At 40.6% G+C, this 13745-nt stretch overlaps 1 protein-coding gene across 1 annotated transcript in view; it reads right to left on the reverse strand.

The window, feature by feature from the left end:
- Positions 1 to 10912: 10912 nt before the first annotated feature.
- Positions 10913 to 13745, reverse strand: part of LOC147424134 (ADP/ATP translocase At5g56450-like) — a 36619-nt gene continuing 33786 nt past the window's right edge. The window contains exon 3 of the mRNA XM_086502051.1: positions 10913 to 11712. Coding sequence (XP_086358177.1) covers positions 11056 to 11712 — 657 coding nt within the window. The 3' untranslated portion in view covers positions 10913 to 11055. The remainder of the gene's footprint in view (positions 11713 to 13745) is intronic.

The following is a 13745-nucleotide window of genomic DNA, read 5'->3' on the forward strand; positions in this document are numbered from 1 at the left end:
CCTTCTACATAGTTTTCGATGTACCTTCTTGAAACATGACATATGTCTCTTTAGGTCAAGCTATAAATTGCACCATCTTTGCCCTAATATTGTCTATCTTGTGGGTCTATTATGACATGAGCTTCTGTGGATTTAGGACCCACAACATTATAGATTGTAGACTCTTGTCTTCCATCTCTATCATAAAATATGCTCGTTGGGTTATAACCTTGAAGCTCGACTTCCAATGGGAGATCGTTTAGCTCTGTAGAGATTTTTGGATTCACTCTGGTAACATCATTCATCTCTAGGGAGGATGGGCAATAAAAAATTTATTTCCTCTGAAATAAACCATCTTTTTTAATCTAATATTGGGCATAATTCTATGAGCTGATATGTAGGTCATCCTTTCTCCTCTCCACTTCTCTTCCACCCCAAACTTAACATTCCTCTTGCTCATCACTGAATGTGTTCTCCACACTCAAAGCTTGATAAGCACACATTCACAGAAGAGAAAGCCACTCTCCTTCTCCTTGCTTGCCCTTTGCTCCTCAAAACCATTGTGCAAAAAGACTCCTTATGCTTGTTTTTAGTGTCCATCCAAAATAGTAAAAAGTCATTTTTCTTTTCCTCTTTTTAGAGGTAGTCTCATCTTTGTTTAGAGGCCAAATGCTCTTGAACACACAAGCATATACGGTCCAGGGATTATCTCCAACTGATCTCATGACAATGTGGCCCATGGAGATTGTCACCACGCCATGACAACCCTCTTGGGGCATCCTCTTGTGCTTTGCATAAAGGGAGGGCCATTTTGGCCCCTTCTGTGGGCATCATTTTGAGCAAGGGCTGCCATAGTGCCACTTGTGCTACCACTGGCAGCACGAGCTCTACCATGCATGCCGAGCACTTTGTCAATGCTGCCAAATGGCCACAAGTATCACTCACACGATGCCCATGTCTGCAAGGGAGGTGCTTCACCATAGCCATGAGGTGAATCTCGAAAGCTCTCTCTTGAGTTGTCTAATGAAGAGTTCACTTGCCATATACACAAAGTAAAAATATTTCCATTTATTTGCATACGGGATACAACAAGCACCATGCAGTGAACCATGAATGCCTTTGGAACTCCATAAGCCCTCATAAAATTTTGCCACACATTGATATTTTTGCTTTAAAAAACCCATTTGGTGCCAATATTAATCCTTGAAAAGTCTAATACCCTCTTAATTTTGCTGGCAGCAATGAAAGCATTGGCTTCAACCTTTAAATCCTTAAATTCATCAACCATGACATTGAGTATCTGCATGACAACAACTAGTTGAAAGCCATAAATTCCTCATAATATAGATATGTCCATATCATGCCTATTTGGATGAGATTGGAGACTGGGAAAAATGAGTACAATCTTGAAACTGAATATTAGCTTTTGGCTCTATTTAAGCAAGAAATCTCCTGATCCACTATTTGCAACTTCATCTAGCAAACATACCCAAGCACCAAACTACACCAATTTGGTAAAATTGCATAAATTTCCTCTCATGGTGCTTGCAAAATTGCATGAAGATTCACCCCCTCTAAGCCTACACATCCTCCAACATATGCCAACTGCATCAAAATCTGCAAACATAAAATTTGTAAACCCCGATTATGTCCACACTGTAAACATGCTATCATCCAATTATTGCCCAATTGTACTCCCAATCTGTAGCTTCATGAAAACATAAGCCCTCTAAGATAAGCCCTCTAAGATCATACGGAAAGCTTAAAAATGTTCCATCATGAGATCATAAGCATCCAATATCTAAAAAATCATCTTCATCATAGCACATACCCTGCCTCAAGGCATAGACAGCAGAACACCCTCCGGATCAAATGACATATATATCAACTATGCAAGAATGTGCACATAGCCTTATCCTCCTGGATCAAGTGGCATAAGAAGATACTACCCAAACACTTGATCAACATAAAACCCTTCAAAAAATATGATGCATCAAGTAACCATGAAGCAAGTGTATCCTGCATATTGCACACAACACATCACCATACCAAATCTCCAATAGCATGCAACCATATTGAACACACTTTCTAGAATTTTTGGATCCACCTGGTTCAAATGTCATAGCCAGAACATACCATTGTTGATCCATATGATGCATAAGAACTTGCCCTGAATCAAAAGAAAGAATCCACACCCCATTGGTAAGTGGAAATATAAACTTAAGTGGAAATATAAACTTTAAATTAGCATGCATTTAGGAGTAGTTGCTCCTATCTTATGACAACTATAGCATCCCTAACACAAAAAGAAAAGAGAGAAACCACGACAAGGCATCCATACCTTGCACCCCCTCCAAGAAGACTAGCAAGTATGTGCATAAAATTTGGCATCCCTTGCAACACCAGTACATGAGTCAACTCACCATCTTCATCCCCTTTGGCCTTAGAACCTTCATGCATCTATTTGAAATCAAGTTTTGCACCACAAACATCCCCACTTGGTACTTGGAGGTCATCATAAAGGATCCCTGTATTTTGTGTAGAATCATCCACACCATCAACAACTAGACATGAAAACACAACAACATCCTCTCCAACAATTGAATCTTGCACGCCACCATCATTTTCCACAATTATTGAAATATCATGCAATATATATGTTAGTAAGCATTTCTACGCCTCATCTTCATAGGAATATACATACTTCACAAAGTAGTATTGATTTCCTTTTCCATGTCATTAGCATACTCCAGGAATAGGGTAGAGATAATAATTACTTGCATCCATCACGCCCTCTAAATTGGCACTATCATCACTAGCTATATCTTCACATATCGACTCATATGTAGATAAACCACATAGGAAAGCATCAATAACATCATCCCATACTGCTTTGCACCATTATCACATGTAGTCACCTCTTTTGCAACAAATATTTTCTCTTGCTCCTTCTCATATGTATCATGGGATACATCCTCAATATCATGCACAATTATCAAATCATAGCAAGCATCTTTTATCATATTCAAAGGTCCCAACATTCTTCATAACTCTATGCCTCCTCATCTTTGTATCCCATCTCCTTATCCATATACTCAGTCCTTGCATGCAAACCCACTTCTCTAAAATAATCCTAGCAATCTTTGTACTCCCTGGAAAGATCTTTCACTTGTTTAGATAAATTCAAAAAAATCATCCACACAAATGACTATACCAAAAGATCCCATGAAACTTCTCGTCTTTGCATCTCCATATCATAGCATGTAAGGTACCCTATTGGACCAGCGTAACATTGAAATAGTGCACTCAGTGTGCACAATACCTAACACTGCTTCCACAACATCCTCCAATTCCTTTTGCTTTAGTTCTTGCAATTGTTCATTGATTGATAAATCAGAAATCATGTGCATTAACTCTGCAAAATCTAGCATCTTTTGTACCCCTTCAAAGGAGTACATTGTGCTAATTTTTGCATTTTTTTGTAAAATAAGTTGTATCCTTGTCTCCATCTCCATCTTCACTCTCTCACCCTGATCACATTTGCAATAGCTTCACCAAATTTATTGGATTGTGCATGAGGTGACCGAGCAGGTGCCAGGTCTTTGGTTGTGACAGAGACGAAAAAGAGCAATAGCAAGAGAGAGAAACACTTAAACATTTATCCAAACAAACAATGAATCTATAGATTATACTAACATTTGTACAACATATGTCACATAGATCCTAAATGCTCACAAAAAAAACCCTAGGTAAAGGTATCCACGTGACCTCTAGCACTAATACATTATGAATAACCGTTGATGGTCTTCCAGCCAATCATAAACCTAGTCCCTTCTCGATGTATACTCAAACCTTCATTGGTGGCATACACTTGAGCCCATTAATGATCACATATTTCTTCCAGGACCCCAGGCTTTGGCATCCATCCACTTGTACTTGATCTCACCCTTCCCTTCTTTGATGCACCCCCCAAATAATACCTCTTTGAGAGAGAACACCAAGCTCTTATAGAAAACAACCCAAAACCACTCAACCTTTATGCCCTTCAAAGCACCCAACCATACACACAATTATTCCCCTTTTCTCCATGTGAGAGCTTGTCCCAAAAATTTCTATCATCCCCATTTGAGAGCAAAAACCACACCTTTTGATCTTCCTCTCTTCCCGCTCATTGAGAAGGAGTGAGCCTATGATAAAGAGACCCTATTCTTCCCACCCTCTACTTTATCTAGTTTCCCAATCCTCTTCGCCTTCCGTTCTCATCCTCCCTTCCTTCCCTTCATTGAGAGAAATCTCCCTGATCCCTCAAAGTCCTTCACCAAGTGTATTTCCCCTTCAACTCCGCCACCATCCCTCGCTTCCAAACTATCTTTGCCAAGAGAGAGTGAAAGAGATCCCTCCTTCACCCTTCTTTGTCTTCTTCTTTGGGTGCGTACACACACACACAGAGCATGTGAAGCTCCTCTTTCAGCCCTTCCTCCTCCTCTTGTATTCCACCCCAAACTTCCCCTTCCTCGCATTGAGGAGCTCATGCTTTAGCACTTATAGCCCACTATGCAGAGTATTTGTAGTGCATGTGGGACTACTCCATGCACACATGGCAGCCTACGAGCTCTCCACCCCTTGTAGCTCACAAAACTCCACAAAAATAACCAAAGAAGTAAATTTCCTGGCATAACATTCCCAATATATCTATGAAAAAAGGCCCATCGGGTCCCTAACCGCAATGTCCACATTCTAAAGACCAATCTTGAACTACAAAACACCACTTTTTCCAATCAATGCATTGAATTATCATGCATTCTTATGTCCACTAAAGCCCCAAAACTTGCTCATTTTCCCTACAATAGGCACTCTAAGCTCACTACCATCAAGGTCATGTAGTTTGTATGCTCCATTATCAGAAATAAGCATCAAAATGTAGGGTCCAGAACAACATTTAACTATTTTGCACATTGCAAAGTATTGGTTTTTCAAGCTATTACCATAAACAAGCACCCATCTTTGTACATACCTTTCCACCAATAGCGATATTTTATCTTGACAAAAGTCACCCATACACCTCTGTGTCTTGCCCATAAACTCTCGTGAAAAACTCTTTAATCATTTATCATTAATCACAAACAATCCATTGTGGTACTCCTCTTAAACACTTTGGTTGCTTCCATAAATAACCATCTATAGGAAATTGGCCATAAACCTTTTTTGGATCCTCTTGAGGCCAGGTAAAAGTGCTAATATAGTGGCCTATTAAGAGCCACTCAAGATCATACATTTCTTCATTAAAAAACTTCAAAAACATGAACAAGAGCACCACATCTTCCATAAGGAGACCTATTTTTAAGGCCCATATCATCACTTGTGATAAGCATCTCCTGTATGATCGGGTTATCTCTTCCTGCAATATGACAAAACTTGGACGATTAAGAGACTTGATAAAAGTTATCCATCGAAGCATAGCAGTGTTTGAAATAGAGCAGTTTACTATCATTCTGAACAACGGCAATAAATTTGTCTCTACCATAATTGAAGCTCCGATAAGGTACTCCTTATCAAACCTCGAGGTAGTAACAACACCCCAAAGCTCTTTCTTAACATGTGGCTAGTAACAGTGATGGGCATTAATCACTTTATCTCCAAACCAAACTGCATACCTATGACCTTCATGATCATCTTGACCTATAGCCCATCCAATCCCTATAGAACTAGTATCAATTGTCAAGATCATCGACCTTCCACACTTTTAGTCAATCTTCCTCAAGGTAGGAGTCTCAAGAAGCATCTTTTTCAAATTCTTGATAGCCTTTGTATATACTTCTCTCCACATAAACTTATCTCTCTTTCATAACAATTGGTAGACTACTTTTGTAACATGAGCAAAAAGAGATAATCAATAAGATAGAACATACATGCACCTAAAAACTCATGAGTTTTATTAAATGAAGTGGATGTTTCTTTCAGCTTTCAAATAGCTTCAACCTTCAGTGGACTTGGCCTTCTTCCATTTGGATCACACATATGCCCTACAATCAATACCTCTTAGCCCCAAAAGCCATTCTTTCCCCTTTAAGCTTGGATAAAATTGTATCACAATCAGCAATGTGTTGAGAAACAAACTTTCAACCACCCCTCTAATCCTTTACCTCATCTTTTGAACTTTCTTCACAAACTTTAATTGGCAAATCATTGGCAAAAGGCATAGTATTATAAGAAATAAAATGCATGAGCACTTCAGTCATACCATTCACATCATCATATGAGCAACATTATTAGTTGCACCTGGCGATAGATTGCACATTCTTATCAAATCAAGAGGTGTGTGTATAGGCTAAGATCCTACTCTCCAAGGCAAGTTAAAATTGATCATAACCTAAATAAATATCACTTATATAATAGATATCCCTTCCTACAAAGGCTTCAACAAATCCATCAACAACTAAACCTATACCCACATTTTGAATTGTTATTGTAGTTACCAGTTGCACGTTCTATATAAACATTAAATCACCATTCTTCTTTGGAACATTATACCACCAAAAATTAGAATATGGAGCACATGATGGTTCCAAGATACTAAATCAAAACCTTGGTGACCTAAAGCCAACCACCTGGCACACATTCCAAAGCTTGCTCAAACTATAGACCAAGTCCCCCGAAAACCCGTAAAGTGCTTATAACCTTGTCCAAACTCCGATCAATAAGCCATAAGGACACGCTTGAAGAGCACTTTGAATATACCACATAATCAGTCCATAACCTGCACTTTGAAAACTTCCAAGTATCCCGCTCCATAGCATCCAACACTCACTTATAATGATCCCAAAAATCCACATTTGGCATACATATTTGTTTACTCTTATCTACATCTATGCCTCATCAATGCAAAAATAATATATACGCTCCAAGAGAACATAAATTGCATCTCTTTTGACTTTTACCCATCATGGAAGTGAAGCAACACGACAAGGGGTGATAAGAAAAGTTCTTGATGGAAGGGGTAGCCAAAAGAGGTCATCGATGCAGAGGATGAGTCACCTCATCAATTGGAATACAACTCAATCACCAAGGATTTCCATCTAGATGGATCACTAAGAAAGATAAACTTTACATGTGAAGGGCCTTCAAACATACCTAAGAGGAGAACGAGAGGTGGCCCTTTCATAGCAGTGAGGAAGATCAACAAAATAATGTGAGAAATTTGCAACATGCACATAGGAAGCAATGATGTGTAGTGCCACACCACATGGAGGGAAAAGATGTAGAAGACTTAGTGCAAGTTTAAGGGTGGGAGTTCTAGCTCCATCATTTGAAGGATACCACATTGGCATACACCTTACTTTAGAAGAGGTTGAGAAATAGTTGGAAGGTGGATATTGAGTGGAGACAATTGTAGCAAAATCCTCTCCAATAGCAATGCATACACCAAGAGCCAAGGCCAATATGGAGGTGCCCTCACAAACACCAAAGGAAATCAGTCTTCTAGCATTGGAGACGGAGTGCAAGCTAAGTACCATACATTGATTTTCATGGAAGCAACATGGAAAATCGGTTTTGCATTGGCTATGAAGGCTAGGATAATAGAGGAGATTTTCAAGGTGGAGAGCCATGGAGAGGATAGCCTTGTGGTTGCAAGGAGAGCATGCACGTGTCCAAACTTCTCAAAGCATGTGGCACACAGGCGACCCTACCTATATTTTTTAGTTTTACTTTTGGTCTCCTTTTTCACTACTATAGGTACTATGTAGACAATTTTTTCCTTTTGTGCATAATTTCTTTCACTATAAGTTTCTACATAATAAATCTTTGACAGTCTACTATGGTTTATGCTATATAGCCTATAAAATTTCCATTCAGTTTCTTCCCGTTTTGGGCATTTTCCACATCAGGTTCAATCTTTCGCTATGACTGAGAGCAATAATATGTTCAAGATCTTGTTCGATGATGACAAACAAGATGGAGACAACTGTCCATTGGGGGCTTTCATGATGCGGCATGCAACATATTTGTTTTGAGAATACAATAATGACCAAAACAAACTCATCGATAATGAACCAAAATACTTGACACTCAATAAACCATCTGTCAAGCAACCAAATGATCAAATTAATGGTGTAGTTGTAAACCTTTTTAGTATATTTTTGCTTGATGAGATATTTTTTTATGGGATATGTCTATCCACAAAATCAATGCTTATAAAAAGCACTTCTGGGATAGTGTCAACAAGAGTTGGAAAACCATTGACCTTATGATTGCCCAGTACCAACTCAATAGCTTGGAGGTCTTGCTTGTCCACAAAGTGATGAAAGAACTTGACAATCTAGTGATGCCAATCTGTGACTCGGAGTTGGACTAGAAAGCCTGGAAATGGCCCGGAAGCAGTCTCTTGGGGAAACCCCATACCAAAATCAATTATCAGACAATGATGCAAAAGAAGAATTGGTCTAGCCCCCTTAATAAGCTATGGAAAAAGCAATGGCCGGAGGAAAGGTGGGAGCATGTAATGGAGAACATATGGAAGCCAAAGGTTCCACAGTACATGAAGGTGTTCTTATGGAAGGTTATTTGGGGTGCTCTACCAACGGGGGTGAAGATTCAGGAGAGAGGGATTGGGTCAGATCGATGCTATTATTGAACTTTTCATGGACTGCCCAGCTATAAAAGGCCTCGCAGGGAAAGTATGCAAGTGGGTCCAAAGAACATGGAAAATTAGGTTTTTCAAGACTGACCTATGCTTTGGAGGTAAAAACTCGGGTAGTCCTGCACTCCTCGTCAGCACCCAGATTGTCAGATACTTCTTCTTTCATAATGTATGGCAAACAAGGAACCGCCGTATTTTTGAAGGATGATTTGAGGTGGCAAGCTTCGCAGAAATTATACAAGAAAGCAAAGTGCTAATATGGGCACTCGGGCGCAAGCATCACTCGGAGGATTGGTCTAGGACTACTTGTGCCTTGTTGTCAGCAGACGGAATACCCGGGACGGGGGCAAACCTTGGCCATCGGTAGGAGTGGCTACCCTAATAGCCGTTGTAATTATGATTCCTGGATGTTGTCATGGCTTAACATGAGCATGACAAAACCTTGTAATTTTTTTGGCTGCTTAATATAATTCACTCACAATTGTGAGTTATGCTTTTTTTTTTTTTTTAAAGCATCATGGGGCTTTTGTGCTTATCTATGCTAGAAGAGGCAATGATGTTGTGATCTTGAGCACACTAATGATTAATTCCTTATTGCTAAGGTTACCTCCCATGAAGCCAACCAACCTACTCTCTTGCTTCCACCATTCCATCCCCTCTTGGTGATAGTTTTTGAAAGATCACCAAAGGATATCTTGTTGTAACTTATGGAATTAGATTTGGAACATTTTATAAGCTACATGTATCTAGTGTTATGAACCATATGATTTGAAGCTATATTGAAGAATGACAAGATTAATTGGGAGAGAGCCAAGCAATCTTAGATGGATTATTTCAATAGGAATCATAGTTGGGGCTTAGAACCTTTGTAGAAAGGACTGGATGTTTTGCCTTGTAAATGGGCTTATTAGTTGAAGATCGTGTCCAATGATGCTAAGCCTCACTATAAGGCTAGATTGATTGCCAAAGGTTTTAAGCAAGAGGAGGGTGTCAACATTGATGAGATCCTCTCAGATTGTCAAGATGACTACTCTTTGGTGTATCCGTGCTTTGTTAGAGAGGAATTAAAATTTATCCAAATGGATGTTAAGACAACATTTTTACATGGTGATCTTCACGAGGACATCTATATGCAATAGCCAAAGGTCTTTGGTATGAAAGGCAAAGAGATTTTGGCATGTAAGCTTAAGAAAGGCCTATATGATTTCAAACAAGCACAAAGGGAATGGTTTCATAAGTTCGATGCATTCATGCAATGTCAAAGATATATAAGGATCAAAGAAGATCATTGCCTCTATACAAAGAGATCTAAGGATGCTAGTGTGCTGTTTTTAATCCTTTATGTGGATGGCATGCTTATAGCTAGAAAGAATCGTATGACATGGATGCATTGAAAAAGTTACATGAGAACCTTGATATGAAGGATTTGAGAGAAGCTAGTATGTTATGCGAGATAGATATAAACCGTTGCTTTACTTATTTCAAACAGAGGCTTGACTTTGAAATATCAATGTCGTGTTTGGGCTCTTGAAAGTTTCTTGGGCTTAATGAAGCTAGAGCCAAGGCGGACTTTTGTGAACATTTGAGGAGAATGTGCAAATCGTTGCAAATGATTCTACCTGAAGTACCCAGACAGTTGGAAGGCCTGAACAAATGGCCGAGGCCTTCCGTTGGGTTTGACACGGTTTGCTTACCATATATGAAGTGTGTCTATTGTATTGGATTCAAACTCCAAAAATGGGAGATAACAGCTGGAACATTGGTGTGGAGAAACTAACCATGAAACTGCAAATGACCTCAAAAAGGAAGACGTCGATCGCAAAGACAATGGTTCTGTCTCTCTATTAACATTGTAACGAATGGTAAAATTGACCACATGCATGAACAGAGCTCAAAGGAAGTATGGGAAACCTTAGAGCATTTGTAATTCAAAAGCCTAAAAGCTTCAACTTAAGAACAAGATGAGCAACATGAAGAAGGTCAACAACATGCCTCTGCAATCTGAGTAATTTGAAAAATAAAGATACATAATTTGAGCTACATACAAAAGTGCATGTGGACATGTGGGGTTTTGTGGCATAGTGGGCAGTTCAAATTTTGAACTAACATTTGCTCTTCAAAAACAATTCAGACCATACAAGCATAAAGATATGTTTGCAACTCTGAAACTATGTGGCCAATCCTTCGGACCACATCTCCTTCAAATCATCCTGTTGACATCCTGTTTCGCAGGCACAGACAAGTTCAAGAAATCTTTGAGCTCATCAAACAGATCCAAAGTCACCACACCCCATCTCCTCAAACATGTTAGAAAGCGCTGAGTAATTGAATTTTGGACGTAAAATTGTTCTTACAAAAACAATTCACACAGACTGTACAAGTGAGAGCATGTGTTTGACACGCCGGATGACGAGGCCAAATTTTGCCCCTCGTCTCCTTCAAATCTTCCTTTTGGCACTCTCTTTCACAGGCACAGACCAGTTCATGAAGTATTTGAGCTCATCGTAAAGAACCAAGATCAATGCAGCTCCGGTCCCCCGAAACATGTTAGACACAGCACCCCGGTAGAAGGAGCGGACACCTTCCGTCTTGTAAATCTTCTTCCAGCAATCCAAAGTGCTCAAATACATACGTCTATCCAAGCCTGCCTGCATCATCATGCGTCTACGTACAGTATCTAGGGGGTAGGAAATCAATCCAGCTGATGTTGTGACTGCTTGAGCAGCTAGCCACCGTTTCCAAATCGGAATGCTTGGTGACTCTTTCAACATGACATCTTTGGCTGTATCAAACCCCCCAAAATATACGCTACGGTGAACTACCATACCCTGGATCGATGCTGGTAACCCTCTATATAGACCCCGCACACCATCCTTCTTGTAGATGGTGCTCATAAAATGTAGTAAACCTTTAAATTGTCGGGCTTCAGTTCTACCCATATCAGCTGCTAGTCGGGTGTGCGCAATATCCAAAGGATAAACTACCACAAGAGCTGTGCAACCAGCTGCAGCTCCTGCAATAAAATTATGCCGCGCTGACTTGAGTATATCTGCTGTACCTTGCTCACCTGAAGAAAGTAGTGTTCTATACAGATCCTGAAAAAAGAGGGCATAAGACTTTTTCAAAATGATATATGGGACAAATCTAAAGAAGTCAAATGTGTTTACTGTATTGCTGGGAAATGATACATATAGCTTCTCTGCCATTAGTATATGTTTCCAAAAACCATTTTATTAGCGAGTACATACAGACGCCTCACTTCCCGGCAGTGCTTTCGATATTAACCAAAACAGAAACTAAGGATCACAAAAAATGACATATAACCCGGTTTCATTTTCTTGGATTCTTCCAGGTTCTTTCTTTGCCAGAGCATATACCCACCCTGCCCAAAAAAAAAAAAAGATCAGCTGTACTAGCCTCTATTCCCCAATGCTTAAGCTGAGAACCAGCATTTTTGTATCCATCCTTGGATCCGATTTATCTACTCCAAGGCCACCTAAAAGCAGTCACACAGTTTGTTGAGTAGCTGGAAAGCACCACCGCCATTCTCTCTGGTCCATTGATTAGTCTTCATCGAATGTACCGACGTACCGTCTTCAATGCAGATAGGGTGGGTTAAGACCCCCACTGTGATGGAGAGTGGACAAACAAGAAGTAGGCAGGGCACACGGAAGCCCATAAACATCTTCAACTAGCAGGACAAATAGATGACCAAAGGAGAGAGCCAACAACGTAGCTTGCGTAACTATCTTTACAGGACAACTCGATGAAGAACCATTCTTGCATGTACATCTTCAACCCCACAGGAAAAGACTTCGGGAGAGAGAGACCCTCCTCACACTCCCCACAACCACTGAACACCCACCGTCCCTAACCTCAAGCTCCCACGAAAACAGGGGAAAACAGAAAAAAAAAGCAAGCAACTCAAGCAGGCAACAAAGCAAGCACACACGCACACCACAGGACAACCAGGGAGAACCCACAGACATGCACAAGCATAAGACAAGGGCACGAAACTTCTTTGATAAAAAGTCTGAGAGAGGTCCTTTGGGTTCTTGATTCTGCTTCAGTTCCGATTCTTTCCTGAAGCCAAAGCACGTCCAGAGCTTTGATACCAATGTTACAAGAACAAGGGGAGGCTGGACAGGCCCTTCTTTCTTGGGTTTCCTGTAACTCTTCAAAAACACGATTGCCCAAGAGGACTTGGGTTACGTGTGACACAGAACACTGCCAAAGCTCTGATACCAATGTAAGGGTGCAGGGAAGTGAATGTTGAACTTTGCTCAAGATGAGTGCTCCGAACTGTGCTCAAGGGTTCCTTTTACTTACGGAAGGGAGAGCCTTCCGTTCCTTTAGTGAGAGAGTGCAAATGATCACAAACAAAGTGGTAAACACTGAATGAAGGTGCGGAGACTGAGAGATAGAGAGAGAAGAATACGACACCAGAAAAGTTGTCAAACCCTCCTCCGAAGGCCCAACTCTCTATGGCAAGCGGTCTACTATTAATTGCACAAATCTCTACAATGCAATGGACTTGCCGACGATGTTGACGATAATGAGGACAGCAACGAGACGGGCTGAAATCTGAAAACGCTAAGGGCTGAAATCTGCAAAACTTGTATCTGCTGAATTCTAACTCTTATGTCGGTAATGACGACGACGCGACAACGATGCGCTGAAAACGCAGATGATGAAATCTGCGAATAGCGGGCTGAATCTACAAACTTTGGCTGATCTAACCGTGCGGCGAGAATCTGTTGCGGGAAGGTGAGGTTTGCGAGGTTTGGGGCTGCTCTGCGGTGTCTATATGCTGAAAATGCAAAACGCTGATGCTATGGCTGAATCTGTCGCCGGGAATCTGCAAAACTTTGAGGTTGGTCTGCAATTGCAAAAACGCTAGGCCTGTTGCTGTGGTTCTGCTAACGCCAGGGCTGATTTGTGATCTGTTGCAAAAACGCTATGGGTTCTGATGTTGCCAGGCTGATCTGCACTTGGTGAAAACGCCAGGGTGATTCTGATGGCTGAAAACGCTAGGTGTTCCGCCGGGAAGTCTTGCTAAGAACGTGCTCTGTTGGACACTTGATCCCTGCTGCCTCTTCTGCCAGAAAGTGCTAGCACTAGGTTTTCT

This window comes from Adiantum capillus-veneris, chromosome 26, assembly GCF_014529385.1.
Source record: "Adiantum capillus-veneris isolate H3 chromosome 26, ASM1452938v2, whole genome shotgun sequence".
Taxonomy (NCBI): domain Eukaryota; kingdom Viridiplantae; phylum Streptophyta; class Polypodiopsida; order Polypodiales; family Pteridaceae; genus Adiantum; species Adiantum capillus-veneris.